Source organism: Typopeltis vanoorti, chromosome 22, assembly GCF_054136105.1.
Source record: "Typopeltis vanoorti isolate ZY-2024b chromosome 22, IOZ_Tvanoo_1.0, whole genome shotgun sequence".
Lineage (NCBI taxonomy): Eukaryota > Metazoa > Arthropoda > Arachnida > Uropygi > Thelyphonidae > Typopeltis > Typopeltis vanoorti.
Genome location: NC_143570.1, coordinates 25149967 through 25177882, shown reverse-complemented (window position 1 = coordinate 25177882; position 27916 = coordinate 25149967). Strand labels below are relative to the sequence as shown.

Sequence of the window (27916 nt, the reverse complement as noted above, 5' to 3'; positions counted from 1 at the left end):
CTATTTCAGATTTTAAATCATCTGTCAAAACATACTTTACTGATAAAATCTACTATTGAAATGTAATATTTTGCAGTGGAATATTTCAAAATTAAGATGGAACTAACATGTTATTTAATAGAAAATATTAAATATTTAACAAGAAAGGTATGGTAAAAGAGTACATGAATCCTACATCTCAACATATTTTTTAAGGAAAATAGACTGAGATTAAAAATTGCTGAACAAAGAAATGATCCAGTACTGTTCTTCTATTATTGAGATATATTCAAAAATACATTCTTAATCATGGTAACTCAAAAAAAAAAAAAAAAAAAAAAAAAGAATATCCAAGAGATTAGCGTTAATGTTATCTCAGAAGGCGTGATTGTTCAAGAACAAGCATATCTTAAGGTCTTGTAAAACAAAATGATACAAAGCAAAACATCAATATTTAGAATTATGTTTTAGAATTAAAAATATGTTTAGAATGAACAATATTATTAACACCAAGCTCAGGTGGTTTTTTTTAAAGCTGTCATGATACAGCATCTATTTTTTTTTGAAGGAAACCCATTCATTACTAAGGAGTGTCAGTCTGCATCATTAACCCCAAATTAAAAAAAAAAAAAAAAAGATATTAACTATATAAAAGTCCCAAACCTCTAACACACCCTGCACATGTAATCAAAAATGCAGTATCATTTTTATTTATCTCACTGCGATGTGGAACAAGCACAATTATACTCCCTATGTCATTTTGTAAAATTTATTCTGCATATCTAAGAGATTAGGGCTGACTCCCCATAGAAGAAGAACCCATTCAATCAGTTTAAGGGCAGGGATTGACACAGCTGGTGTGGAAGAGTCAGTTGTGTAAATCACATTTTTTAATATCACTTTCCTCCCTCCCTTAGGATGGCTAATGCAGACTACTTGTTCATCCCCTTGTATATCTTTCCACTTTGTAATTAAACATGACCAGTTATAAAGCTGATATTGCTTAAACCTACATGTTATTTTCGATTTTAATAGTCCAAACCATATACAGTAAAACCCCTTTTTTACACTTTTCAGGGGACTGATGGAAAAAAGTGTAAATAGCAGGAAATGTAAAAAACATTAAAAAAAATAAATAAAAGATGACTTACTGCTAGTATGTGAGTCTACATACTAGATTACAAAATTTAATTAAATGAATTTACAATTACTTACATTTATCTATTGAAAAAATCTTTAAATTGTTGATTGTTTTCGTTTTTTTTTTTTTTTTTTGAAATAGCGCCAGATTGCTTTGCATTGAGTTCAATGCTTGACTTGTTTTTTACTATCGTGTTCAATGTGGACATAGAGAGTCCAAGATCTTTTGCTAAATGCACAAGTGTTCTGGCATGCTAATCTACACGTCACAGAATTGCCATCTTTTCTTCTACCGAAATACATTTTCTGTCTTTTTTATCCATGTTACTAACATGGATAATCCACCACCGCAACTTGAAAGCAACTTTGACATGCTAAATTACGTAGCAGAAATTCTGCGATATCAATTCGTAGTGTGATTGAAAAATCACGATATCACTCATCACTACTGGAAGCGTGTAAGTCACCATGATAGTGGAAACAAAACTATAGCCGAAAGCAACGCCATCTGGGAACAGAAATCGATTCGAAAACCAGTATTGCTGCCAGAGGAAAAAACACAAATCATGGGAAATAACGTCCACATCAAGTTGTTAATGGCGTGAAAACAATATATCATAAATTGCGGGAATGTAAAAACGGGGTTTTACTGTATATTTAGTTTATTATAAGAATTTCAGGTAAGCAACATTTAAGCTAATGTTTCATTTCAAAATTTAAACATTAATTCTTATAATTTTATCTGTTTCTAGTTTTGTTCTGTCTTTAACTATTGTCTTATTTGTATTTGTCAAATTCCTGATGTGCACTCAGGGGGTAGTACAGGATAATTATGATAGTACTACAAGTTACACCATTACTAACTTAGGATCAATAATTTTCTTCCAAATTAATCTGTTATCTGTAGAGACTCCAACATTATCAGATATTATATTTCTGTCTTTTAAGCCACTTTTTACTGTATCAATCCACCTACACCTGCATCTTCTTCTAGGTCTTCTTCCTACCAACCTGGCAAAAAATACTTGTTTGGCTAATCTTTAATCTCCCATTCTATTTAAGTGACCACAACACCTCAGATTAGCTCTGTTGAGCATTTCTGAATGTTAACAAATGTCAAGTTCTTTCCTAATATCATCATCCTTAATATGATATTGCCACTGATGCCATCTGTTCATTCCACTAATCTTTCTCAGGAATCTCATATCTGTGGTCTCCAGCCTTTGAGCAAGAGTTTTATTTCTAACCTAGTGCTCAGATCCATAAGTTAAAACTGGTTTGAACACTGTCTGGTATACAGCTAGTTTAGTCTTTTGACTAATTTCTCTTTTATTCCATATAAATTTATTCAGTTGAATTCTTACCATACCAGTTTTACTAATTCTGCTGTTATTTCCAAATTTAATTTGCCATCTTCAGTAAAAATTGTGTCTAAATAGCTGAAAGAACAAGTTTTACTTGTTCTATAGGTTCTCCATTCACAATGCAGTTGATATTTTCAATGTTTCTGCCTATTTTCATTGTCTTTGTTATGTATCGCTGATTTTCATACCAAATTTATTACAACAGTCATTCAATTTAGTCAGGGAATCTTGCAAAAGATCATGAAAATTGAAGAAGACGATGTTATAACATCATCTGCATAAAGTAAACAATAAGATTAAGATTGCCAATTTTGATATCAGATTTAATACCACTTCCCTTCATAATTTGATCCATATAGATAATGAATAACAGTGGAGATAACGTGCACCATTCTTGCACACAGATTTTACCTCTAACAATGTTACTGTACCTCCTTTAAGTCTAATTTCTGACTTACAGCTTAAACAGAGACTACATACTGTATTTACTCGAATATAACTCTCACTTTTTCCCAAAAAATTAAAGTTAAAAAATCATGGTGCAAGATATGTGGATATTTTTGGAAACCAAGGCTTTTCAGGAAAATACTAAACTGACGTTTATAATTAAATCCTCAGTATTCATTATAATTTATACTTGTTCACATTATTTATAAAATGAATGCATTTAAAATTTAATTATGAACATTATTTATGCGATCGGCCGCTCACCCAATATATTTGAACCTTTTGAGATGATGCTTCTGTAATTAATTATTTTTGGTGAAATCATGTCCCAAGCTCTCAAATTCCAGTTGCACAACAGTTCTAATGATGGTTTCTTAATCCCCCACCCCACCTTCCAAGCACAATCCAAGACTGAGTAGAAGTCAATGCTCTCACTCCCACATTTCCTCTACTGATTGCCTCCATCTCTATGTATATGATTGCTGCGGTATTAACAAAAGACTGTGTGACAAAGATTGCGAATTCCAAAACGTCTGAAACTGCCATAACAACATTCACCATCTATTTCTTAAAGTTTTAAACTTTTTTTACTTATATTCAAGTAAATACAGTATTGCATGATATAATGTCCCATTTACACCAATTAACTATAACTCTTTCTTTTAGGGTTACACGGTGATCAGCACTCATATTTGTAGATTTAGGGACTCAAAAACACACGTGTTGAACAGATTATTTTATTAATTACAAATAAAATAAACTTGACGTTTCGACCTCTATATCGAGGTCATCATCAGAAGAATACAACTGTATGCAGAACCAAGCTACATGCTCATGCTTTCTATATCAGTAAGCTAAATCTACGCAGTTAATAAATCTTTTTTCTAGCCTGACCTCTAGTGATAGAAAAGAAAAACAAATGAATAAAAAAATTAAAAAAAAAAAATAAATAAATAAATAAATAAAAAAAAAAAAATACACAACATTTCATCAGTAAAATCAAAAACATTACACTCACCGACCAAGATTTATTAGTCAGCTTTGACATAACTTCCCTTTTTACTAATGTCCCAATCAATGACACGATCTTGCTCCTACAGAACATATTTCCACATGACATCACGGCCCTTTTTGCCCACGTACTCCGCTCCGGATATTTCGTATGGCAAAACAATTTTTACCTTCAAAAAGAAGGTACAGCCATGGGCTCACCACTTTCTCCCCCAATAGCTAACTTTTATATGGAAGACTTTGAGCAACGGGCTCTAGAGACAGCATGTCTAAAGCCCAAAATCTGGCTCAGATACGTCGACGATATTTTCGCCATTTGGCCCCACGGCCGCGAAGCTCTAAATACATTCCTTAGCCACCTAAACAAACAACATAAACGTATCCAATTCACCATTGAAATGGAAAAAAACGACTCTCTTCCTTTCCTAGACACGCTTGTCACACGTCTTCCCTCTGGCTGTCTCTCCTTCTCAGTTTACCGCAAACCTACACACACAAGCCAATACATACACAAAAATTCTTACCACCACCCAACACAAAAATTAGGTGTCATAAGCACCCTTAAACACAGAGCCCTAACTATCTGTTCAAATGAACAGGCTCTAAACCAAGAATACAAAATCATCAACCAAACATTTATCAAAAATGGTTACAATAAAAAAACTATTCACAAGATCCTCCATAAAGACACCAGTAAGAACAAAAAAGATTTCAAGAATGCTATTGCCATTCCATATGTTAGAGGCATTTCTGAAAAAATAAACAGAACACTTTGCAAATGCAACATTAAAACCACTTTTAAACCCCCAAATAAGCTAAGACACCTACTCAGTACCTCTAAAGATCCTCTTCCACACCTAGCACACCCAGGGGTATACAAAATACACTGCACATGTAACATACCATACATAGGGGAAACAGGGCGAACTATCCCAATCAGACAAGACGAACACAAACGACACATTAAATACCTCCACTTCGGTAAAACAGGCCTTTCTGACCATGCACTCCAAACATACCATAGAATTGACTGGAAAAATACCAAGTCCCTACACCGCACCAAAACCTGGTTTGAGAGAAAATTTAAAGAGTCTTGTGAAATGCTCAAACACAACCCGAATCTCAACAAAAATGATGGCTTCACCATTTCAAGAATGTGGAGGACCCATCTACAACCTGTATAACATCCTAAACTAGCATTAGAAAAATTCCCACTACAAGAAGACAACCTGGACTTGGTGAAGTGTTTAGAACATTCAATAGCAACTGAAAGAAATCATTTTGTAACTATCCAGAATATTAATACATGAGGACTCTAACAGTTTATTGTAGTTGCATTTATCTATTTATAATGTGTATATATATATATATATATTTTTTTTTTATTTTATTTTTTTTATTTTATTTTATTTTTTTTTTTTATTCATTTGTTTTTCTTTTCTATCACTAGAGGTCAGGCTAGAAAAAAGATTTATTAACTGCGTAGATTTAGCTTACTGATATAGAAAGCATGAGCATGTAGCTTGGTTCTGCATACAATTGTATTCTTCTGATGATGACCTCGATATAGAGGTCGAAACGTCAAGTTTATTTTATTTGTAATTAATAAAATAATCTGTTCAACACGTGTGTTTTTGAGTCCCTAAATCTACAAATATGAATTAACTATAACGTTTTGAAGAGCTTTCCTCTTGGCAACTTGTCATATGCCTTTTCCAGATCAACAAATCTTAAATACAAATTCTTGTTATATTCCCAAGATTTCTCAACTATTTGTCTTAAAGTGAAAATCTGATCATGACAACCTCTATTTGGCTTGAATCCAGATTGTTCTTCACCAAGTTTCCCTTCAACAATTTTTCTTAGCCATTTCTCAAGTATACGTGTATAAATTTTACCAGGAACACTCAAGAAGGAAATACCTCTGTAATTTTCAGATTCAGTTTTATTTCCCTTTTTAAAGATGGGTATTATTAGAGCTCTGCTACAATCATCCAGAATTCGACCCTTTGACCAGGTTTTCTGAATTATGCAATGTAGCCACTGTAAAACTTTTATATCTCCATATTTCAGCATTTCTGGTCGAATTTCATCTACTCCAGCTACAGTACCTTTCCATATTTCAGGATTTTGATGACTTTTTTTTCTTCAAGTATGGATACATATTCCTGACTGCATCCCTGTTGGGTGGGGGGGGGGGTTCTACCACCACGCAGACACTGCTTGTTTCATTTACCAGTCTTTCAAAGCAATTACTTCTAGACATCTAGAATATCTGTATCTTCATGTCACCTTTATCATCTCTGATTCTTTTTACAATAGTTTTTCCTCCATTTCAGCTTTTCAATAGCCTCCAGAATATTTTGCCACCTTCATGATAATCATTTACTATGTTCTTACCAAAGTCTTCTCATGACTTTTGTTTAGCTAGTTTTACACTTACATTTTTCTCCATATTCTCTAAGAGCATAAGCTGGTTTACTCAATAGGAACTTTTCATATGCTTTCTTATTTTCCTTGACCCAGAGGAAGACCAAGATATAGGTGGATTGATACGGTACAAAGTGCCTTAGACGATAGAAATATAAGATCTGATAATGTAGGAGTCTTGACAGGTAACATATTGATTTGGAGGAAAATTGTAGATAGGAAGTTAATAATGATGTAAATTTTTCATGTAGTACTATCATATCCTGTACACCCCTTGAGGGTACATGGCAGGAATTTGATGATGATTTCTCTTTAACTTCCTGATTCCACCATAGGGTTCTGATTTTTTTTATCCTTACAGACCTAACCACATGACTCTTTGGCTGAATCAATCAACATTATCTTCAATGTTTGTCAATGAATCTCCAAGGATTGATTCTTGTTTTCAAACTCTTTCATTTTTTTTTGAATAACGTTTTGTGTATTTGAATCTACAGTTCACATCTGAAAGCTACTCAACTTTTAAAAACTTTCTTACAAACTTTTCTTTTCAATATGAAATCTAATTTTATCTTGCTGAAAACTAAATAGGAGTAATCACTTCCTATTTCAAATCCTCTGTAAACATTTTTGTCCTGTGGGAAAACATCGTTATCAACTATGATAGTCACAACGAGACCTTTCTTATTTCTTGCATCTTCTCTCCATGTGAATTTGTGCACATTTATATACTGGAACATGATATTAATAATAACTAGTCATTGTCCTGCACAGAAATCCAACAGGCACTTATTATTATTAGTTTTACTTTTTTCTCCAAATTTTCCCAAACCATTTTTATATATGTCTGGTAATCACTTCCTACTCTGTTGTTTAGATCTTCAACAAGGACTAACTTTTTCATCATGCCAGATGCCTTCTCTAATGGCACAAAAAATTCTCCATTTCTTCCTCAGTAGAACCTTCTGTGGAACCATAAGCACAAATAAGTGTCATTGTTCAGTTCCCCATTCTGATATTTGCCCACATTATTTTATATTGCTGCCATGCAAGATTATCCTCATATTTAGTGTTGAATATTATAGCACACTTTCTTATTCCTGATATTATTTCCTGAATATAACATTTTGTCTTCTTTGTTTCAGTCACACCTATTATGTTGATCAGGTACTTATTCAATTCTTCTGTTAGTTCCACCTCTTTTCCACCGGTGCTTCTTATGTTGATAGTACCAATCTTGAACTCTGCTGATGTGGAGTTGGGACGTGTTCCAGGAGCTGACTTTGCGCTGTTTGCCCTGGTATCCTGATGTAAACAACAGGGGGAGGGCTTATTTAACCAGGTGACGCCCTAGCTGGCATGAAATTCTGTTGTACCATCATTTTACATTGCGGTTTAAGCCAATAAGAATACAATTTGGTCAGTTAAATCCCAAATTGCCAGACCATCCTCATTCATTCAGTATCTGGGTAGATACCTAACAGGGTGTACTATGAGAAAGTGAGGATTGGACATTAGGTTAGAATCCCAGGTCAATTCTCTGCATTTCTTAGAAGACTATATGGAGGTCTCCTCTCAGTTATACAGCTTTGACCCTTAAGCACCCCACTTTTTTTTTTCTTTTTTTTGTGTGTGTGTATGCACACATGTAATAATAATCAATCTGATGGCAGCTTACAATTCTCAGTATTTTGGAAGGAGACTAACACAGACTGATATATTCATGCAGCATCACACCATTTGTGATTATTCTTTTGTTCTACAGATGAGCTTCTAAAGTAAGAATTGCATCACAATAAGTCAACTTTCTTGTCAAAAATGGTTTCAGTGAAGTCTTTATCAACAAAGCATTTAGCAGCTATAGAATTCCTACCTCTTCTGTTCAAGAGGAAATCAATCATGTTCCACTGCCTTATGCAAAAGGAATATCTTGAATGCATTCCAAAAATTTAATAGCCTCTTAATATTTTTGTGGCATTTGGTTCTGTCAGAAAAAAATCTATCTTTCGCTCGTCTCTAAAGGACAAGCTTCCTCTTTGGTTTTCCACATTCCTTATAATTGTGGCTTGTCGTATTATGGACAATCTAGAGGATCTGCTTTAATCTATCATGAAGAACATAAGTCTATCATCAAGTAGCAAGCCTAAACAATCTGGAGTTGCTGAACATGCCATCTCTACTAAGCCGTCTTCTAGGAAAAAACTGAAATCATACATAAGAAGAGATTTCTCATGGAACATACGGCAAACTAAGAAAAGTAACATATTCATATTTATTAGTTAACTAAATTATAATTGATCATATGTATTACTTATAATTTAAAAATAAACATATTTATTGTAAATATTCGCCTAGTACCAAGCCCAAACTTAACAGATCTGAGGAACTTATCTCCTACAGTGCTTTTCCTATCTGTTAATTTTTCTAATTTTTTTTTAATTGTATATTTTTTTTAAATAGAAAAGTTAACAATTTTATTGCCTTACTACAGTGGCAATTTTTAAAATATTTTGTTCAATTTCTGTACTGTAGATGCCTATGAAAATTGGGCAAAAATTTTATGATTAAAAATCAAGTTTTTTTTTTACACGAGTTTTCCATTTTTTATTATTAACAGTCATGCCAACTCATGGTTTTCCAATTTTAAAACAGGCATTTACTACATCATAAATCTATTGTAAGAATGACTGCCTCAAAATTTCCAAGTTCTGGGAGGCAATCCTGTCTTACTACCTGTATCATTTATATGAGGGTAGAAAGTTTTTTTTTATTTTTTTTTAAAATTGAAATACATTTACAAGACATTTCACATACCTCATTCTTCACTGAACTTCCAGTTTATGCTAGTCGGATTGACTAAGCAATTGTATCTCTGCTCACCAACCCAACAGACATGTTGGTCTGAATCCCACAGTGAATGCACATGTTAGAAATGCTTTTAAGTGGTAGATGAATTGCATCACAGAATGAGACTACTGTTAAGATATTTAATCATCATCATCATCAAATTCCTGCCACGTACCCTCAAGGGATGTACAGGATATGATAGTACTACATGAAAAAAAATTACATCATTATTAATTTCCTATCTACAATTTACCTCCAAATCAGTCTGTTACTTGTCAAGACTCCAACATTATCAGATCTTATATTTCTATCATCTAAGGCACTTTGTACCGCATCAATCCACCTATATCTTGGTCTTCCTCTGGGTGGTTTTGCTGACAACCTGGCAGAGAACACTTGTTTTGCTAATCTTTCCTCGCCCATTCTGTTTAAGTGACCATACCACCTGAGATTAGCTCTGCTAATGCATTCCTGGATGCTGACAATGTCAAGTTCTTTCCTAATATCCTCGTTTTTAATATGATATTGCCATTGATGCCATCTGTTCACGCCTCTAATCTTTCTCAAGACTCTCATATCTGTGGTCTCTAGTCTTTGGTCAAGTGTTTTACTTTGACCCAGCTCTCAGATCCATAACTTAAACCTGGTTTGAACACTGTCTTGTATACAACTAATTTCTCTCTTATTCCATATGAATTTATTCAATTGACTTCATACCATACCAGCTTTGCTGATTCTGTTGTCTATTTCTATATTTAATTTACCATCTTCAGTAAAAATCATGCCTAAATAGCTGAAATGTTTTACTTGTTCCACTGGTTCTCCATTCATAACACAGTTGACATTTTCAATGATTCTGCCTATTTTCATTGTCATTGTCTTTTTATTGCTGACCTTCATACCATATCTATTACAACAGCTATTCAATTTAGTCAGAGAATCTTGCAGGCTTGTAGCGGATTTATTTAGAAGTATAACATCATCCGCATAAAGCAAAGAGCTGACATTAACATCTCCAATTTTGATATCATGTTTAATACCACTTTCCTTCATAATGTGATCCATATAGATAATGAATAACAGAGGGGATAATGTACATCCTTGTCTCACACGAAATTTAACATTAAACCATCTTCCTGTACTTCCTTCAATTCTAACTGCTGACTTACAACTCAAATAAAGACTACGTATTGCTTGATATAATGCCCCATTGACACCATATAACTGCAGCGTATTGAATAGCTTTTCTTGGCACCTTGTCATAAGCCTTTTCCAAATCGACAAAACTTAAATACAGATCTTTGTTATATTCCCATGCTTTCTCGACTATTTGTCGTAAAGTGAAGATCTGATCCTGACAGCCTCTATTTGGCCTGAATCCAGGCCAAATGTTCTTCACCAAGCTTTTCTTCCACAATTCTTCTCAACCGTTTCTCAAGTATACTTGCATAGATCTTGCCAGGAACACTCAGTAGGGAAACACCTCTGTAATTCTCACATGCAGTTTTATTTCCCTTTTTATACATGGGTACTATGAGAGCTCTACTCCAATCATCAGGAATTCGTCCCTCTGTCCAGGCTTTCTGAACTATGCAGTGCAGCCAATGTAAGACTCTTATACCATACTTCAGCATTTCTGGTCGAATATCATCTACTCCTGCTCCCTTTCCACATTTCAGACTTTGATGGCTTTTTCTACTTCAAGTATGGATATGTATTCCTGACTGCTTGCCTGGTCAGTGTTTTTTACCACTGTGCTGTCATCACTGCTTGTTTCATTTAGCAGTTTTTCAAAGTAATTACTCCATACTTCAAGGATATCTTTTTCTCCCGTTTTCATGTCACCTTTATCATCTCTAATTCCTTTTATAGCGCTCTTTCCTCCATTCTTAAGCTTCTTCAACAACCTCCAGAATATTTTGCCACCTTCTTGATATTTATTTTCTATATTCTTGCCAAAGTCCTCCCATGACTTTTGTTTAGCTAGTTTTACACAGTGTTTAGCATTCTTGCATTTGTCTCTATATTCTCTAAGAGCACAAGCTGACTTATTTGACAGGAACTTTTGGTATGCTTTCTTCTTTTCCTTCACTGCCTCTTTAACCTCCTGTGTCCACCAGGGAGTTCTGATTTTTTTTATCCTTACAAACAACCTCACCACATGCCTCTCTGGCAGAATCAATCAATGTTTTCTTCAGAGTTTGCCACTGAATCTCCAAGGTTTGATTCCTGTTCTCAAACTCTTTCATTTTTCCTTCAATAATCTTTGTGTATTTTAGTGTACAGCTCACATCTGAGAGCTGCCCAACTTTTATTCGCTTTAAAACTTTCTTACATGTTATTCTTTTCAATATGAAATTTAATTTCATCTTGCTCAAGACTAAATAGTGATCACTTCCAATTTCAAATCCTCTGTACACTCTGGTGTCCTGCACCAGGAAGAAAACATCACTATCAACAATAACATAGTCAATGAGACTTTTCTTATTCCTAACCTCTTCTCTCCATGTGAATTTGTGCACATTTTTATGTTGGAACATGGTGTTAGTAATAACCAGTCCATGTCGTGAGCAGAAATCCAACAGATATTTGCCATTATTATTAGCTTTGCTCTTTTCTCCAAATTTTCCCAAAATATTTTTGTATGTCTCACAATCATTTCCTACTCTGCTATTTAGATCCCCAACAAGGACCAACTTTTCATTTTTCATTGTGTCAGTTACTTTCCTAAAGCCTCAAAAAATTCCTCCACTTCTACCTTAGTAGAACCTTCTGTAGGACCATAGGCACAAATAAGTCTCATTGTCCAGTTCCCCATTCTCATATTTGCCCACATTACTCTACTTGAGACTGACTGCCAGTCAAGAAGATTAGCCTCGTATTTTGTGTTGAATACTATGGCTACTCCTTCTTTTCCTTGATTGTCATTGCCTGAATATAACATTTTGTATTTATTGCTCAGAAAGATCTCACCAGTTTTTGTCTTTTTTGTTTCAGTCATCCCTATTATGTCGATCTGGTACTTATCTAATTCCTCAGCTAGCTCCATTTCTTTGCCATTCAGGCTTCTTACATTGATAGTACCGATCTTTAACTCTGGTGATGTTGAGTTGGGGTTTGTTTTCAGATTTGTTCCAGTAGCTGACTTTTCGCTGTTCGCCCTGGTTACCTGGCGAAAATAACGGGGGCCTTGTTTAACCGGGCGACGCCCCAGCCGACATGAAATTTTGTCATTTTGTACCATCATTTTTTATTTTGGTTTAACCAATAAGAATACAATTTGGTCGGCTAAATCCGAAATTGCCAGCCCATCCTCGTTCGTTCAGTATCCAAGTAGATACCAAACAGGGTGCACCACGAGAAGGTGAGGATTGGACATTAGGTCAGAAGCCCTGGTCGGTTCTCCGCCTTCCTTTAAAGGCTATGTGGAGGTCTACTCTCAGTTATACAGCTTTGACCCTTAAGCACCCCGTTAAGATATTTATATATCTTAATATGATTTTGTTTATGGAAGATATTACTGTTAGTTCAATTCATTAAAAGTGAAATAAGAAATGTATAAAAATATTGTTATGCTGATAAAATTAATTATCAAAACAATATTCTACTGTAAGATGAATATAGCAGAAGTGCTTGTAGTTTAACCATTGGTAGTTGACTAGTGAGGACACTAGGTCCAACTGCACCTCCAGGATATGTTATCAGAGGAAACAGCTTATCATTCAGCAGCATGAATGAATCAGCAAAATATACATACTTTCCTATGTGTTTGGAATTAAAACACTTGTAGAAATTTTTTTATACTGAGTGCAATGAAATAATCATCAAGTGGAAAGGAAACTTCACTACATGGCAAATAAATGTATTCTATCCACCATTACCAAAAAAAAATTTCTCTTTAATGTTTGTGATACCTGTGTTGTGATTTCACTCATGCAGTCACAATCAAGAGAATATAGCATATATTCAACTATCATAAGGAAATGAACAGCTGATGACATGAGAGAGAGAAGATATATTTATATGTATAGAAAGACATAAAAAAAATGGAATGGATAGGAATATATAAGGGAGAATTGGAAATAATTCCCTTTAAGAAATAAAGAAAAATACACTATCCGATCAAAAGTATCTGGACACCCCTCTCTAATTTGTAAGCTCTTGTCTAGATGTCACTATGACCTCACCTACTGGTATGAAAGGACGTACAGAGCTGTGTGTTGTTCAGTGATAAGAAGTATGAGCAGAATGGGTAGGTCAAGGGAGCTCAGTGACTTCAAACGTGGACTAGTTACTGGTTGCCACATCAGTAAGAAATTTGTCAAAGACATTTCAACTGTCCTCAAGTTCCCCAAGTCAACATTTCGTGATGTGATTGTGAAATGGAAAAGTGAAGGTACAACCACAACAAAAATACGGTTGGGTAGGTCATGTTTAATGAGAGACAGGGTCTGTCGAGTGTTGAAGAAGGTGGTTCATGGAAATTGCCAGACATCGAGTGAAACAATCAATCGGGAGTTCAGCAGTGCTACTAACTGTCCAGCCAGCACCATGACTGTGCGTCGAAAGTTAAGAGGAATGAGGTTCCATGGTCGAGCAGCTGCCCATAAACCAAACATTTCTCCCATGAATGCTAAGCACCACCTGCAGTGGTGTAAAGGGTGACGCCACTGGACAACTAGAAACATGTGATGAATCACGCTTTACCATGTGGTAGTTCGATGGGAGGGTCTGGGTGTGGTGAATGCCTGCAGAACGATTCCTACAAGCATGTGTAGTGCCAACAGTGAAATTTGGAGGAGGTGGCATTATAGTGTGGGGCTGTTTTTCATGGAATGGACTTGGCCCCTCTCATAACGCTACACGAAAATCTAAATGCAGAAGGGTACAAGGACATTTTGACCCATTGCGTACTGTCTATGGTAGAAGATCAATTCGATGATGACTATTGTCTGTATCAGCATGACAATGCTACCTGCCATAAAGCAAGGTCTGCAAGGGAATGGTTTGTGGACAATAACGTTCCAGAAATGAACTGGCTCACCCAGAGCCTGACCCGAATCCCATAGAAGACCTTTGGGATGAATTAGAATGCCAACTTTGCTCCAGACCCCCAATGACCCAAATCACGAACTGATCTGGCTACAGCTCTTCAGGAAGAATGGGCTGCCATTCCTCCAGAGACATTCTGACACCTGGTAGAAAGTCTCCCTGGCAGAGTTAGAGCTGTCATAGAAGCAAAGGGTGGACACACACCCCATATTAATGTCCACCATTGGAAAGTGTCACAGGAAAAGTCTGATTATAGTTTCGAGTAGGTGAACAGATACTTTTATCAGATAGTGTATAAGGAATGAATGCTAGTATTTTGTGAATTCTTTATATGTCCATGTTCCTACTGAGAAGTTTATATATCTTCAATGATATGATTTTTGTTTTTTTTTTTTGAGTAAAGATTAAATAGAAAGCTATTCTCTATTAATGGAACTGACATTGTCATATAAAAATACTAAAATGTTCCATATAGTTATTTTCTTTTCTAGTTCTGGATAACTATTTTAAGAAGAATGTTAATGTTTTTAGTACTTGTTTTAAGTTGTAAATATATATATATACAGGGTGTTCGGGATAAATTTGACAGTTTCGTAAGGAAAAAGAAAATCTTCTTTGTATCTATTAAATTTAATGAATTGACAAAAAAACATTACAGGCAGAGTTAATTACAATACTATCAACAAGATTTACTCAAAATAACCACCATTAGCATCGATCACAGCTTCAATTCTGCTTCGGAACCTCGAACAAGCTGATGCTACAGTCTCCCTGGGAAGGGCCGCAAAAACTGTTTTAATTTTATCCATTAACTGGGCTTTTGTATTACTGGAAGTGCGATTGGTGTCTTTTTCAACTGCGCCCCATACAAAATAATCCATGGGGTTAAGGTCTGGGGAGTTTGGAGGCCAAACATTTGGACTGGTGAAGTCGTAGAAATTTTCAGACAACCATTTTTGACTTTTCTCAGAGGTGTGGCAAGGGGCCGAATCCTGCTGCCATACATACGGCCTACCATTGGCTACCCTTGTTATCCAGGGCTTGACTACAGTTAGCAACTCCACGAACAAAGCCCGAATTCCAATGCCAGGGTTCTTCAACACCTGTTCCTGCAGATTTGCGAGGAATTCTGCTGTACGAACGCAATCAGATCGTCTGCTAGGGATCTTTCTTCTTGCTACATCCTCGTAGTCACCATTGCAAGTCTCTAGTTCATGCCTGATTGTTTCTACTGTATTCAGGGAGCATTGGGCAGCAGTCGTAATATCCTTATTTTGATGGCGGGCACGAATCATCATGATACAAGTTATTCTCTTCCATGATTCAGGTGGGTTCCAGCTATCCATCCTTTCTGACATCTTGTATATGAATGAAGAAGGGTCCAAACTTTTAAATGAAGAGAAGTGTGTGTTAATACATGTAACTTACGGAAAAATATAATTAATTATAAATATGTCAAATTTATCCCGAACACCCTGTATATATATATATATATATATATGTAATAAATTTTTTTAACTTGGGGATATTGTATATTAGGATAACCAAGTAATTTTATAAACTTGGTTATTTGAACTCCTAATCCCAAGTATGAGTTGCCCTGGTGTTGTAACATCTTTAGACTTGAGCTTTGTTTCAGGCGCAAACTTAATTGTTTGCATACTTGGGATTAGGAGTTAAAATAACCAAGTTTATAAAATTACTTGGTTATCCTAATATACAATATCCCCAAGTTAATAAATTTATTACAACTATATCTCCTCCAGAGATTTTTAATAAAAATAAAAACACTTTGTTGCAACTTCTAGAGGTAAAGGTGATAAGGCTCCATATTACTAAAACCTTGGTATTTAGGGTCTAGCTACTCGCTGAGGAGACCTCAAAAAAGGTTTAAACCAGTCTGGGTAGTGACCCCACCCATAATGCATTGCAGTATACATCTTCTAGTGAGATGTGCTTTACATTATGGGAAAATACTAAGAATAGTGATCAGAGCCTTACCCATCTTTACAATGAGTTGCCCTGGTGTTGTAACATCTTCAGACTTGAACTTTGTTTCAGGCGCAAACTTAATTGTTTGCATATTTGGGATTAGGAGTTAAAATAACCAAGTTTATAAAATTATTTGGTTATCCTAATATATATATATTCATTCATTTTTTTGGATGCATCAGGGTCAAAGCTGCGAAAGGAGACCTCCAATAGCCTTTAAAGGAATGCGAAGAACTGACCAGGGCTTCTGACCTAATGTCCAATCCTCACCCTCTCATAGCGCACTCTGATAGGCATTTACATGGATACTGAATGGATACGAGGATGGACTAGGTTTGTGATTTAGACCAAATTGTATTCTTATTGGCTTAAACCACAATATAAAATGATGGTACAACATTAAACGAGGGGGGCCCCCATTGTTTTTGACAGGGAACCAGGGCAAACAGAGGAAAATCAGCTACTGGAACAAATCCTAAAACACACCCCAACTCAACATCACCAGAGTGCATAATCAGTACTATCAACATAAAAAGCCTGAATGGCAAAGATATGGAGCTAGCTGAGGAACTGGATAAGTGCCAGATCAACATAATAGGGTAGACTGAAACAAAAAAGGCAAAAACTGGTGAGATCTTTCTGAGCAATAAACACAAAACGTTATATTCAGGCAATGATAATCAAGAAAAAGAGGCAGCAGCTATAGTATTCAACACTAAATAAGAGGCTAAACTTCTTAAATGGTAGGTAATAAAAAGTAGAATGATGTGGGCAAATATCAGAATGGGAAACTATACAATTAGGCTTATTTGTGCCTCTGGTCCCACAGAAGATTCTACTAAGGTAGAAGTGGAGGAATTTTTTAAGGCTTTAGAGAAAGCAACTGACATAATGAAAAAGGAAACGTTGGTCGTCGTTGGGGATCTAAATAGCAGAGTGGGAAATGATTGTCAGACATACAAAAATATTTTGGATAAATTTGGATAAAAGAGCAAAGCTAATAATAATGGCAAATACCTGTTGGATTTCTGCACAGAACATGGACTGGTTATTACTCACACAATGTTCCAACATAAAAATGTGCACAAATTCACATGGAGAGAAGAGGCAAGGAATAAGAAGTCTCATTGACTATGTTGACAGTGATGTTTTCTCACTGGTGCAGGACACTAGAGTGTACAGAGGATTTGAAATTCGAAGTGATCACCATTTAGTCTTGAGCAGGATAAAATAAAATTGAATTTCATATTGAAAAGAAGAGCATATAAGAAAAATTTAAAGCAAATAAAAGTTGATCAGCTCTCAGATCTAAACTGTAGAATAAAATACACAAACATCGTTCAAGAAAAAATGAAAGTTTGAGATCAGGAACCAAACTTTGGAGATTCAGTGGCAAATCCTGAGGAAAACCTTGATTGATTCAGCCAGAGAGGCATGTTGTGAGGTTGTCTGCAAGGATAGAAAAATCAGAACTCCGTGGTGGACACAGGAAGTTAAAGAGGCAGTGAAGGAAAAGAAGAAAGCATATCAAAAGTTCCTGGCAAAATAAATCAGTATGTGCTCTTAGAGAATAGAGACAAATCTAAGAAAGCAAAACAAAAGCCATGGGAAGACTTTGGTTAAGAACATAGAAAATATCAAGAAGGTGGCAAGATATTTCTGGAGGTTGTTGAAAAAGCTCAGAAATGGAGGAAAGAGTACTGTAAAAGGAATTAGAGATGATAAGGTGACATGAAAACTGGAGAAAAAGATATCCTTAATGTATGGAGTAATTACTTTGGAAAAACTGCTAAATGAAACACGCAAAGATGACAGCACAGCAGTAAAAAAAAAACAGACATACAATCATGAATCTATATCCATACTTGAAAGTAGAAAAAGCCACTAAAATGTCTGAAATGTGTAAAGGCAGTTGGAGTAGATGATATTCAACCAGATATCCTCAAGTGTGGAGGCATAAAAGTCTTACAGTGGCTGCACTACATAGTTCAGAAGCCTGGACAGAGGGACAAATTCCAGATAATTGGATTAGAGCTCTCATAGTACCCATATACAAAAAAAGAGAAATAAAACTGAATGTGAGAATTACAGAGGTATTTCTCTACTGAGTGTTCCTGCTAAGATGTAATTTCTCAAGTATATTTGAGAAATGGTTGAGAAGGATTGTGGAAGAGAAGCTTGGTGAAGAAAAAGCTGGATTCACACCAAATAGAGATTGCCAGGATCACATTTCCACTTTACAACAAATAGTTGAGAAATCATGGGAACATAACAGAGATTGTATTTAAGTTTTGTAGATCTGGAAAAGGCATATGACAAGGTGCCAAGAGAGAAGCTATTCGAAACGCTACAGTTATATGGTGTCGATGGGGCATTATATCAAGCAATAGTTAGTCTTTATTTCAGTTGTAAGTCAGCAGTTAGAATTGAACGAAGTACAGGAAGATGGTTTAATGTTAAATCTGGTGTGAGACAAGGATGTACATTATCCCCTCTGTTATTCATTATCTATATGGATCACATTATGAAGGAAAGTGGTATTAAACCTGATATCAAAATTGGAGATATTAATCTCAGCTCTTTGCTATATGCAGATGATGTTATACTTCTAAATAAATCTGCTACAAGTCTGCAAGATTCCCTAACTAAATTGAATAACTGTTGTAATAGATATGGTATGAAGGTCAGCAATAACAAGACAAAGAAAATGAAAATAAGCAGAAGCACTGAAAATATCAACCGCATTGTGAATGGAGAACCTATAGAACATTTCAGCTACCTAGGCAAGATTTTTAGTGAAGATGGTAAATTAAATATGGAAATAGACAACAGAATCAACAAAGCTGGTCTGGTAGGAAGTCAATTGAATAAATTTATATGGAATGAGAGAAATTAGTCAAAACACTATATTAGCTGTGTACAAGACAGTGTTCAAACCAATTTTAACTTATGGGTCTGAGAGCTGGGTCAGAAGTAAAACACTTGACCAAAGAAAAGAGACTGCAGATATAAGAGTCCTGAGAAAGATTAGGGGCATGAACAGATGGCATCAATGGCAATATAATATTAAAAATGATGATATTAAGAAAGAACTTGACATTGTCAGGATCCAGGAATGCATTAGCAGAGCTAATCTCAGGTCGTATGATAACTTAAACAGAAGGGAGAAGAAAGATTAGCAAAACAAGTGTTCTCTGCCAGGTTGGCAGGAAAAAGACCCAGAGGAAGACCAAGATATAGGTGGATTGATATGGTACAAAGTGCCTTAGACGATATAAATATAAGATCTGATAATGATGGAGTGTTGACAGGTAACAGATTGATTTGGAATAAAACTGTAGATAGGAAGTTAGTGGTGATTAAGTTTTTTGTGTAAGTATTATCATATCCTGTACACCCCTTGAGGGTATATGTCAGATATTTTATGATGATGACTAAATATTTTGTAAGGCATATGTTGAAGACACAGGTATGAGTAGTAATTTTCTTGTGTAATTGTGTTGCAAGAAAATTAATTGCTACTGTTTCTCTTAGTGAACTTACGGACTGATCAGTAATTTGTCTTGATTTTCCAGAGCAAGAATAGCCAAATTCTCTGTCATTTTTGAGTCTCTGACTAAGTTATATTAATTTTTGCCTTTGCAGATATATTGTATTTAATGCCAGAAGACCCATGTTTTAAAGTTTTGAATGTATGTGAGAGAGTCATTATTTTTTAATATATAATTTTATTTTTTATGCTATGTTTATATATATCAATATATATTTTATTTTGCTAATAAAATATATAAAAAGAAAACTTATTTTCATGTTCATAGCATAGTGAAACACTAAATATATAGGCCTGGGGAACTGTAAAATGTAGGGGGAAAATATATATGTATACTCTTCAAAAAATTAATGCTACACCATGGTTAATAAGTAGCTTGAGAATATCTCATGTATGGTGTCCCAAGAACAGTTTCTGGATTATCTAACTCTTAGCCTACTCAATGTACTGATGTTACAGGCACTAATACAGTATTATAGGTTTCATGAATAGGGTTCATACACTAAAATATTTCTTAGTTCTAATATTAATGAATTATATTCATATTTTTCAAGACTATAAAAAAGCATTTTCCATTGCAAAATTTCAGGTGTATCTTTTAAGTAGACCATTGTGGACAACAAAAAATGAAATAATAATAATCTTACTTCTCTTTCCATTTCTTGTTTTGTCTGTAAAAGTGTTACATTATGAGGTTTAACAAGAGCTTCTGTCGCCAGTGCCTCTTTATGTTTTCTCTGCATCTCAGCTCTTGCAGCTGCAATTAAAAAATTTATAACAATGATGAAGAAAAGAAAATGAAAGGAATGACTATATCCTAATAGTAGCAACAGAAACTATATTTAATCAATAAAAGGCCATTAACTGAAACCAAATAACTCAAAAGTTAGAAAAAGTTGTTTGAATTTGATTACTTCTTTTTTACTGATGGATTACATCAGTAATTTGTGAATTAAAGGATCAATTCAGAAAACAAAGAATCTGTTAAAAGAAGGAATTATGCCTGAGGAGATATGGCAACAGACAACTAGAGAGATTATAGAGGGGCAATGACACAATCCAGAAAAACTAAATATTTCTATTTATGAAATATGGTATGAAACCCATATCAAACTATTAAAAGTCCCATGGACTGCAAGAATGACCAATAAGAAAATTTTAGAGAATATAAAGACAGAATGCTTCTTGTAGGCAATGATTGCTAAGGATAAGTTGATGTATTTTGGACATATTATGCGAGCTGATGAATCATTGAAAAAGGCAGTTATGTTGGGGAAGATTGAGGGAATGAGAAGAAGAGGAAGACAACAAAAGAGTTGGATGGACACATAAAAGAACTTACCAACTTGAACTACAATTACTGAAAGAAAGGACAAGAGGCCAAGTGGAATGGAGGGTCTTTGTTCACATGATCACCAAGAGTTACAAATGACTGGATGGCACACAACATCAAACCCAACTGAGAATGATAGTGATCCTGAGGGAAGCAGGCAAAGGAGAAGTTGTTTGATGAATTTGAGAAGGCAGTTGGGGTAAACTGTTACCTAATTAAATTATATCCAGATTTTATTGTCATATAATACCCAAAGGTTATATTAATTTCAATGGACACTTTGCATCCTTATAATTTTGGGTGTATATATACACATCAAGGCTAGTATGGTGGTTAATCAATTCTATACGTGAGTACACCAGTTCCATGTGTGGGATGCAAGTGATGATTGAGAAAGAAGAAATCTGTAGACAATTTTCTTGAAGAGTTGAAGATTGTAGTTATGAAAGGCTGTTCAAAGACAGATGTATATGAAATAAAACAGGAGAGAAGAAACAGATTTAGTGTGTTTGCAACTGGAATGAAAAAGATGTTTAGAGCTGCTGCTTGTGTTTTAACAGCCCCAAAAGAAAAGAGAGGAATATTTTGCCACCTTCCTGATATTTATTTTCTATGTTCTTACCAAATCTTCCCATGACTTTTGTTTAGCTAGTTTTACACAGTGCTTCACTTTCTCATATTTTTCTGTGTATTCTCTAAGTGCACACCTGGAACTTTTGATATGCTTTCTTCTTTTCCTTGACTGCCTTTGTAGAAGTTCATAGTTCTCTATCATATCATCCCTCTTTCGCCTGTGTAACAATATCTGCAGTGCACATACTCTTAATCTGTCCTCGCAATCTACATTCCATAATCCTGATATCTCTGGAAGAACTCTATGATCTCTATGCACAATAGTCCATGTGTGGGCATCACATCCATAATTTTCAAGAACAAAAATTAAGGACATGAAGAATGCAATCGAGAAAAGAGATGGTAGTACTCATAGGAACAAATTATTTAAACAGTGATGCATACAGTATGAGAAAGGATATGAAAGGACTAGTGGAAGAAGCAAGAAAGAAGAGAGAGAGAGAGAGAGTAAAAACTATTAGTTTATTACTGAGATATGACAGTACTGAATTAAGGAGGAGGGCTACAATAGTAAATGATTCAATGCACAGGCTGCATAGAAGAAATGGATGAGTTTTTGGATGCGTGGAGTGAGTCTGTGGCAGAAAAGACTTGTACCAGAGGGATGGATTTGGCCTAAGGACTTGGGAAATTACTTACTAGAGTAAGACCTAATTCGGAGTCAGAAAAACAAAATCATGGGGGGAATGGTGAGAATGCATAAGTTAGCTAAATTATGCAGACATGATAATGACATGAATGTTAGTGAGCATGATTATGAATCTTGTTTCAGGATGAACCTATACACTTTGTGTGTGCACATGTGTGTGTGAGGGGGAAATAGGTGAGTTGTCCAACTGAATCAGGATGTGCAGATGTAAGTATAAGGGGAAAAAAAAAAAAAAGCCATGGGTTAAATGCCAGGACAAGTAGAAATGAATGGGGCCAAATTTGTTACCTTGGTGAATATGCTATGACCCAAGAGTGTTGAAATTAGTAAATCCTGGCTCTCAGAGTCAAACGTAGTAACTAGAATCAAGCAGGATGGACAGGAAGGAGAGGAAGCAAATGATTTGAGTCCAGTTAGAGTAGAATCGCACTTAAGCAATAATCATAGGCTCTATGTTCCATGTAGCAGTGAGGCCATTTGCGTGAAATGGAGTCCAACAGGATGAAATATAAGATGAGGTGTTGCTACAGACTTGGTAGTTTAGTTGCTGAGGACAATGAAAATGCAAAGCCAAACTACTATAAACAGATACTAAACAAGTAATCATTATGGTTGACTTAAATTATCCAAACACTGACTGAGCAGCAGAGAAAATTCATAATAGGAATTATTATTAAGAGAGACCTCCAGGGAGTCAGAGACTCATCAAGGGAGGCCAGATACTACTCACAACAGCTATCATACTTATTCTTGAATTCATTCACACTGCTTGCACTTACAACATCCAATGGCAATCCATTCCAATCACGCACCACCCTCTGAGAGAAAAATCTAGCCCTTATACCCTTCATTCTCAGCTTCCAAGGATGCCCTCTCGTCCTTTCCTCACCTTCCATAAATTGAAATCCTGTATGATCCTTTCAGCAGTTTGTAAGTCTCAATCATATCACCCCTCTTTCTCCTGTTTGCTAATGTCTGCAATTTACAAATTCTCAACCTGTCGTCATAATCAGTATTCCACAATCCTGATATAATTTTTAACACTCGTTTTGTACTCTCTCCAATATATCAGAATCACATTGGAAATGGAGGAAAATTTATTCAGCTTTTGTGAAACAACTTTTTCAAGCAGCACGTGAAAAAAGGAACTCAAAGTCAAAGCATGTCAAATTTCATCACAGCATCAGATAGGATCTGTTTTTGCCACCAGTTGATGGCATAAATCATGTTGTAATGGCAAAGTATATGGATATTCCAATTAGAAAAGGTTGTATGATGAACTACAAAGCTGGAAATTATGACAAACTTAGGAGAATACAGTTGACCCTTGAACAATGTTGGGGGTTAGGGGGTGCTGACCCCTCCCGAGTTGTTTAAAAAATCTGCGTATAACGTTTGACTCCCAAAAAAATATCAATTACTAATAGCCTACTGTTGACCGGAAGCCTTACCGATAACATAAACAGTCAATGAACACATTTTATATGGTATGTATGTATATATACTATATTCTTACAATAAAGTAAGCTAGAGAAAAGAAAATGTTATTAAAGAACATCATAAGGAAGTGAAAATACATTTACAGTACTGTACTGTATTTATCGATATCATAAGTTTACGTCGTCTGCTTACAAAATGAATCGTATGTATGTCAGTACCTACATCAATATTGTCCTATATGACACAAAACATTGTAGATGTTATACATTACTAATACTAGACATCAAAAATGAAAAGATCAACATCATCAAATTCCTGCCATACAAATACTTTTATCAACATAATGTATATGGATCATATTATGAATGAAAGTGTCATTAAACCTGATATTAGAATTTGAGATAAACTTAGTTCTTTGCTTTATGCAGATGATTTACTTCTTAAAACATCCAGTGCAAGTCTCCAGGATTCTCTAATGAAATTGAACAAAAGCTGTAACAAATTTGGAATGAAAATCAATAATAAAAAGAACAAAACTATGAAAATAGACAGGAACATAGAAAACTTCAGCTGCATTCTCAATGGAGTGCCTACAGAACAAGTAAAATATTTCAGCTATTCAGCCACAGTTTTTAATGAAGATGGTATGTTAAATCTGTGAATAGACAACAGAATAAGCAAAGCTGGTATTGGGGAACCAGCTGGAAAAAAAAAAAAAAGGAATAAGAGAGAAATTAGCCAAAACACAAAACTAGCAATATACAAAACAGTGTTGAAACCAATTTTAAGTTATGGATCTGAGAGTTGGGTTAGAAGTAAAGCACTTGATCAAAGACTAGAGATATGAGAAAAATTAGAGTGAACAGATTATTATCATTATTATTTTGGTAACCTCGATGGAGTCAGACTCATCATCATGGGAAGCCCACTCAACCAGCAACGTCTATCATAATGAGCTTTGAAGTTATTTACACTACCTGCATGCACAATGTAATCAGGCAATGCATTCTGCTTACTGATAACTTTCCACATAAAAAATCTACTCCTCACACCCTTCTTCAACCACATCTTTATACAACTTCCAGGGATGGCTTCTCATTCTTCCCATCTTAACATCAACTCTTTTTATAATCCCTTCTGAAGGAATTATAAAAATTATGATAATCTGATAAAATCTCTTAACTAACTTGAAGGTCTCTATCATATCTCCTCTTTTTCTCCTATCCACCAACCTCTGTAATCCACATTTTCTTAAATGCTCTTCACATAATCAACACTCCCGAGTCCTGATATTTTCTTTATTTGTCTTCGGATCCTCTAGTATTTTCACATCACAATGAAAACTAGGTGACCAAATCTGAGCACAATAGTCCATATGTGGTCTGACCAATGCCTTATATAGATGCACCACCACCATTTTATCCGTACATGTCATACTACTTTTTATCACAGCAGAAATATGACGTACAGTCTTTGCAACACTTGTAATGTGCTCTCGAAACTAAATTCCCCTATTCACCATCACTCCAAGATCCCAAATCTCATCTGCTTCCTGAAGTATAGCTCCACTAATACAGTATGCAGCCTTTTATCTCTGTATCACAAAGTGTAATGCCTTGCATTTATTAACATTAAAACTGCAACCCACCCCACTCATTTGTCCAAACTAAAAATCTATTGAAATCTTCCTGGAAAGAATTAATATCAGCACTACTCCTGATAATTCTATCTAACTTCACATCATCAGCAGACATTTGAAGATCCCTAGTCAACCCATATGAAATACCATTAACAAACAAGTTAAACAGTTTGGGCACAAGAACAGAAAAGTTGAGGCACACCACTGTTTCTGAGACACAGCTCCATCATACACAACTTGCTGGTATCGATCAGAGAGCCATCTAGCCAATATACTTCTATTCCTATCCTCTGCAGCTTGTACCAACTTATCATGTGATAATCTATTGAATGCTTTTGCAAAGTCCAAGAATATCACTGTATATGATTCACCCTTATCCAACACATTCGTCACCTTACATAAAACATAAGCAGATTGCTAAAACAAGACCTGCCCTTCACAAACCCATGCTGATCATTATAGAGAACCTTATGTTCATCAACCCAATCCTGTATTTTATTTCTAATCAATTTTTCCAACACCTAGATCACAACTGCAGATATACAGACTGGTTGGAAACCTCTGCTCCACACCTTAGAAACTTTACCCACTGCAATACTCTTATGTCTAAACATTTCACAATCAACACTCTCCACATTCCTGGCCTATAACAGCATCCTATTAGATATACTATTCTATTGATCTTAACTTCACACCAAAAGGCTTCAAAATCTTCACATGTACTACTATTTTCAACTTTGACTCTTGAAGGACACAATTCCTCTGCTACCATTAACAATACACCCCTCCTCTCTTGATCTTCCTATATCCTTTTGGAAAATTCTATATCCTATCATTTCAAGTCCTGACAGTATATCATCCTCAGTCAACCAAGTTTCATTTATGCCAATTATCTTTGGGCATATTGATTCAATCAATGTTAGAAACTCAGCCCTTTATTTCTGATACTCCGTACATTAGCATACAAGCATAACAATTCTCCACTCTTGGAGGCCATCCCATCAATACAATCACTCTTTCTCTCTCTACTATAGTGCACTTCTCTCTCTCTCTTCATTCTGACCATCCCCTTTTCCCTGATCCTGATGATCACCACCATTTTGCACTGCATCACTTTGTTCTGCTATAATCACTTCCTCACCTTTGTATTCATCGTCTTCCTGTCCTTCCACAACCTGCTTCTCAATCTCTCTGACTCTTAGTGGTACTAATTTCGCACGGACCCTGTGCACTTAAGGAACAATCGCTCTAAATTAGCAACACCAAACCCATTAAAATGCATTCCATCAGCTTTGAACTTCACTTCAAATTCATTCCATACATTCACAAATTGAACACACTCTGCCTGACACAATTCAGCCATTTTGTCATTCAGTATCATTGCTCTCCTTCTCAGTTCACTACTGTCATATTTGGGCAGAAAACTAATCACTTTTCCAATGACTGTTCTTCATTTCATGTAATGACATCTTCAAATCTCTTTCCACATTCTCTGCCTTACTACTCAAGTCGTTTGTGCCCACCACTAATTCTGATGCTTGTTCCTTCCTTCTATGCAAAGTATAGAAAAAAGGTACAATATTCGTTTTATTGTACCACCTGTAAAACATCTTGTGCACTTTATTTTTTTTATCACACCTCTAATGATTGAGTCACCATATAAAGCAACCCTACCATCCTTAGATATTTGCTTCTTCTTTTAACTTCCTTGTCATTTACACCAGTTATGCTCTTCTTAAATGTTCATTTCCTCCTCCATACATTTAACTCTTAATTTTCATTAACTCTTGCCTAAGCTCTTACACATCACTTCTATTATTACCATTGTAAGCACTCCCATCCACTGAGAAAAGTCCAGGGCAAAACGTGATCTCGAGTTGAGACCTTATGAGCTGCTGTATGCTTCTTTGCTGCCACTGCCACCATTTTTGTAACATTAACAAGCACTTCCACATTAATCGAGATAAAAATCTAAGTAAATACTTGTAGAACCACAATACCACAGTACAATGATTATATCCAGTCTGGCTATTGCACAAACATACTATTATACAAATCTACACAATATAATTTAGGGGAAAAAAAAAACAACTTTTCATAACACCATTCAACTACACCGCTGCTACTTGCCGCGACACCATGGCAGATGTCATAAATGGCAGAATCATATTAAAAATGAAGATATTAGGAAGGAACTTGACATTGTTTGCATTCAAGGTGTGAGCAGGGCTAATTTAAGGTGGTACAGTCACTTAAATAGAATAGGCAAGGAAAGATTAGCAAAAGAGGTTTTTGATGCCAGGATGGTAGGAAAATGACCCAGAGGAAGACAAAAGTATGTGGATTCAGTCAGAAGTGCCTTAGAATGCAATTAAATAGACAATCTTATAGTGCTGACAAGTAATAGAAT

At 35.3% G+C, this 27916-nt stretch overlaps 1 protein-coding gene across 4 annotated transcripts in view; it reads right to left on the bottom strand.

Moving 5' to 3' along the window:
* gdl (gonadal protein gdl) overlaps positions 1-27916 on the bottom strand; it is a 71201-nt gene that overhangs the window by 33714 nt on the left and 9571 nt on the right. For all 4 annotated transcript variants that reach the window (XM_090412166.1, XM_090412167.1, XM_090412169.1 and 1 more), the window contains exon 3: positions 20460-20569. In XM_090412166.1, the coding sequence (XP_090268292.1) occupies positions 20460-20569 (110 nt within the window). The remainder of the gene's footprint in view (positions 1-20459; positions 20570-27916) is intronic.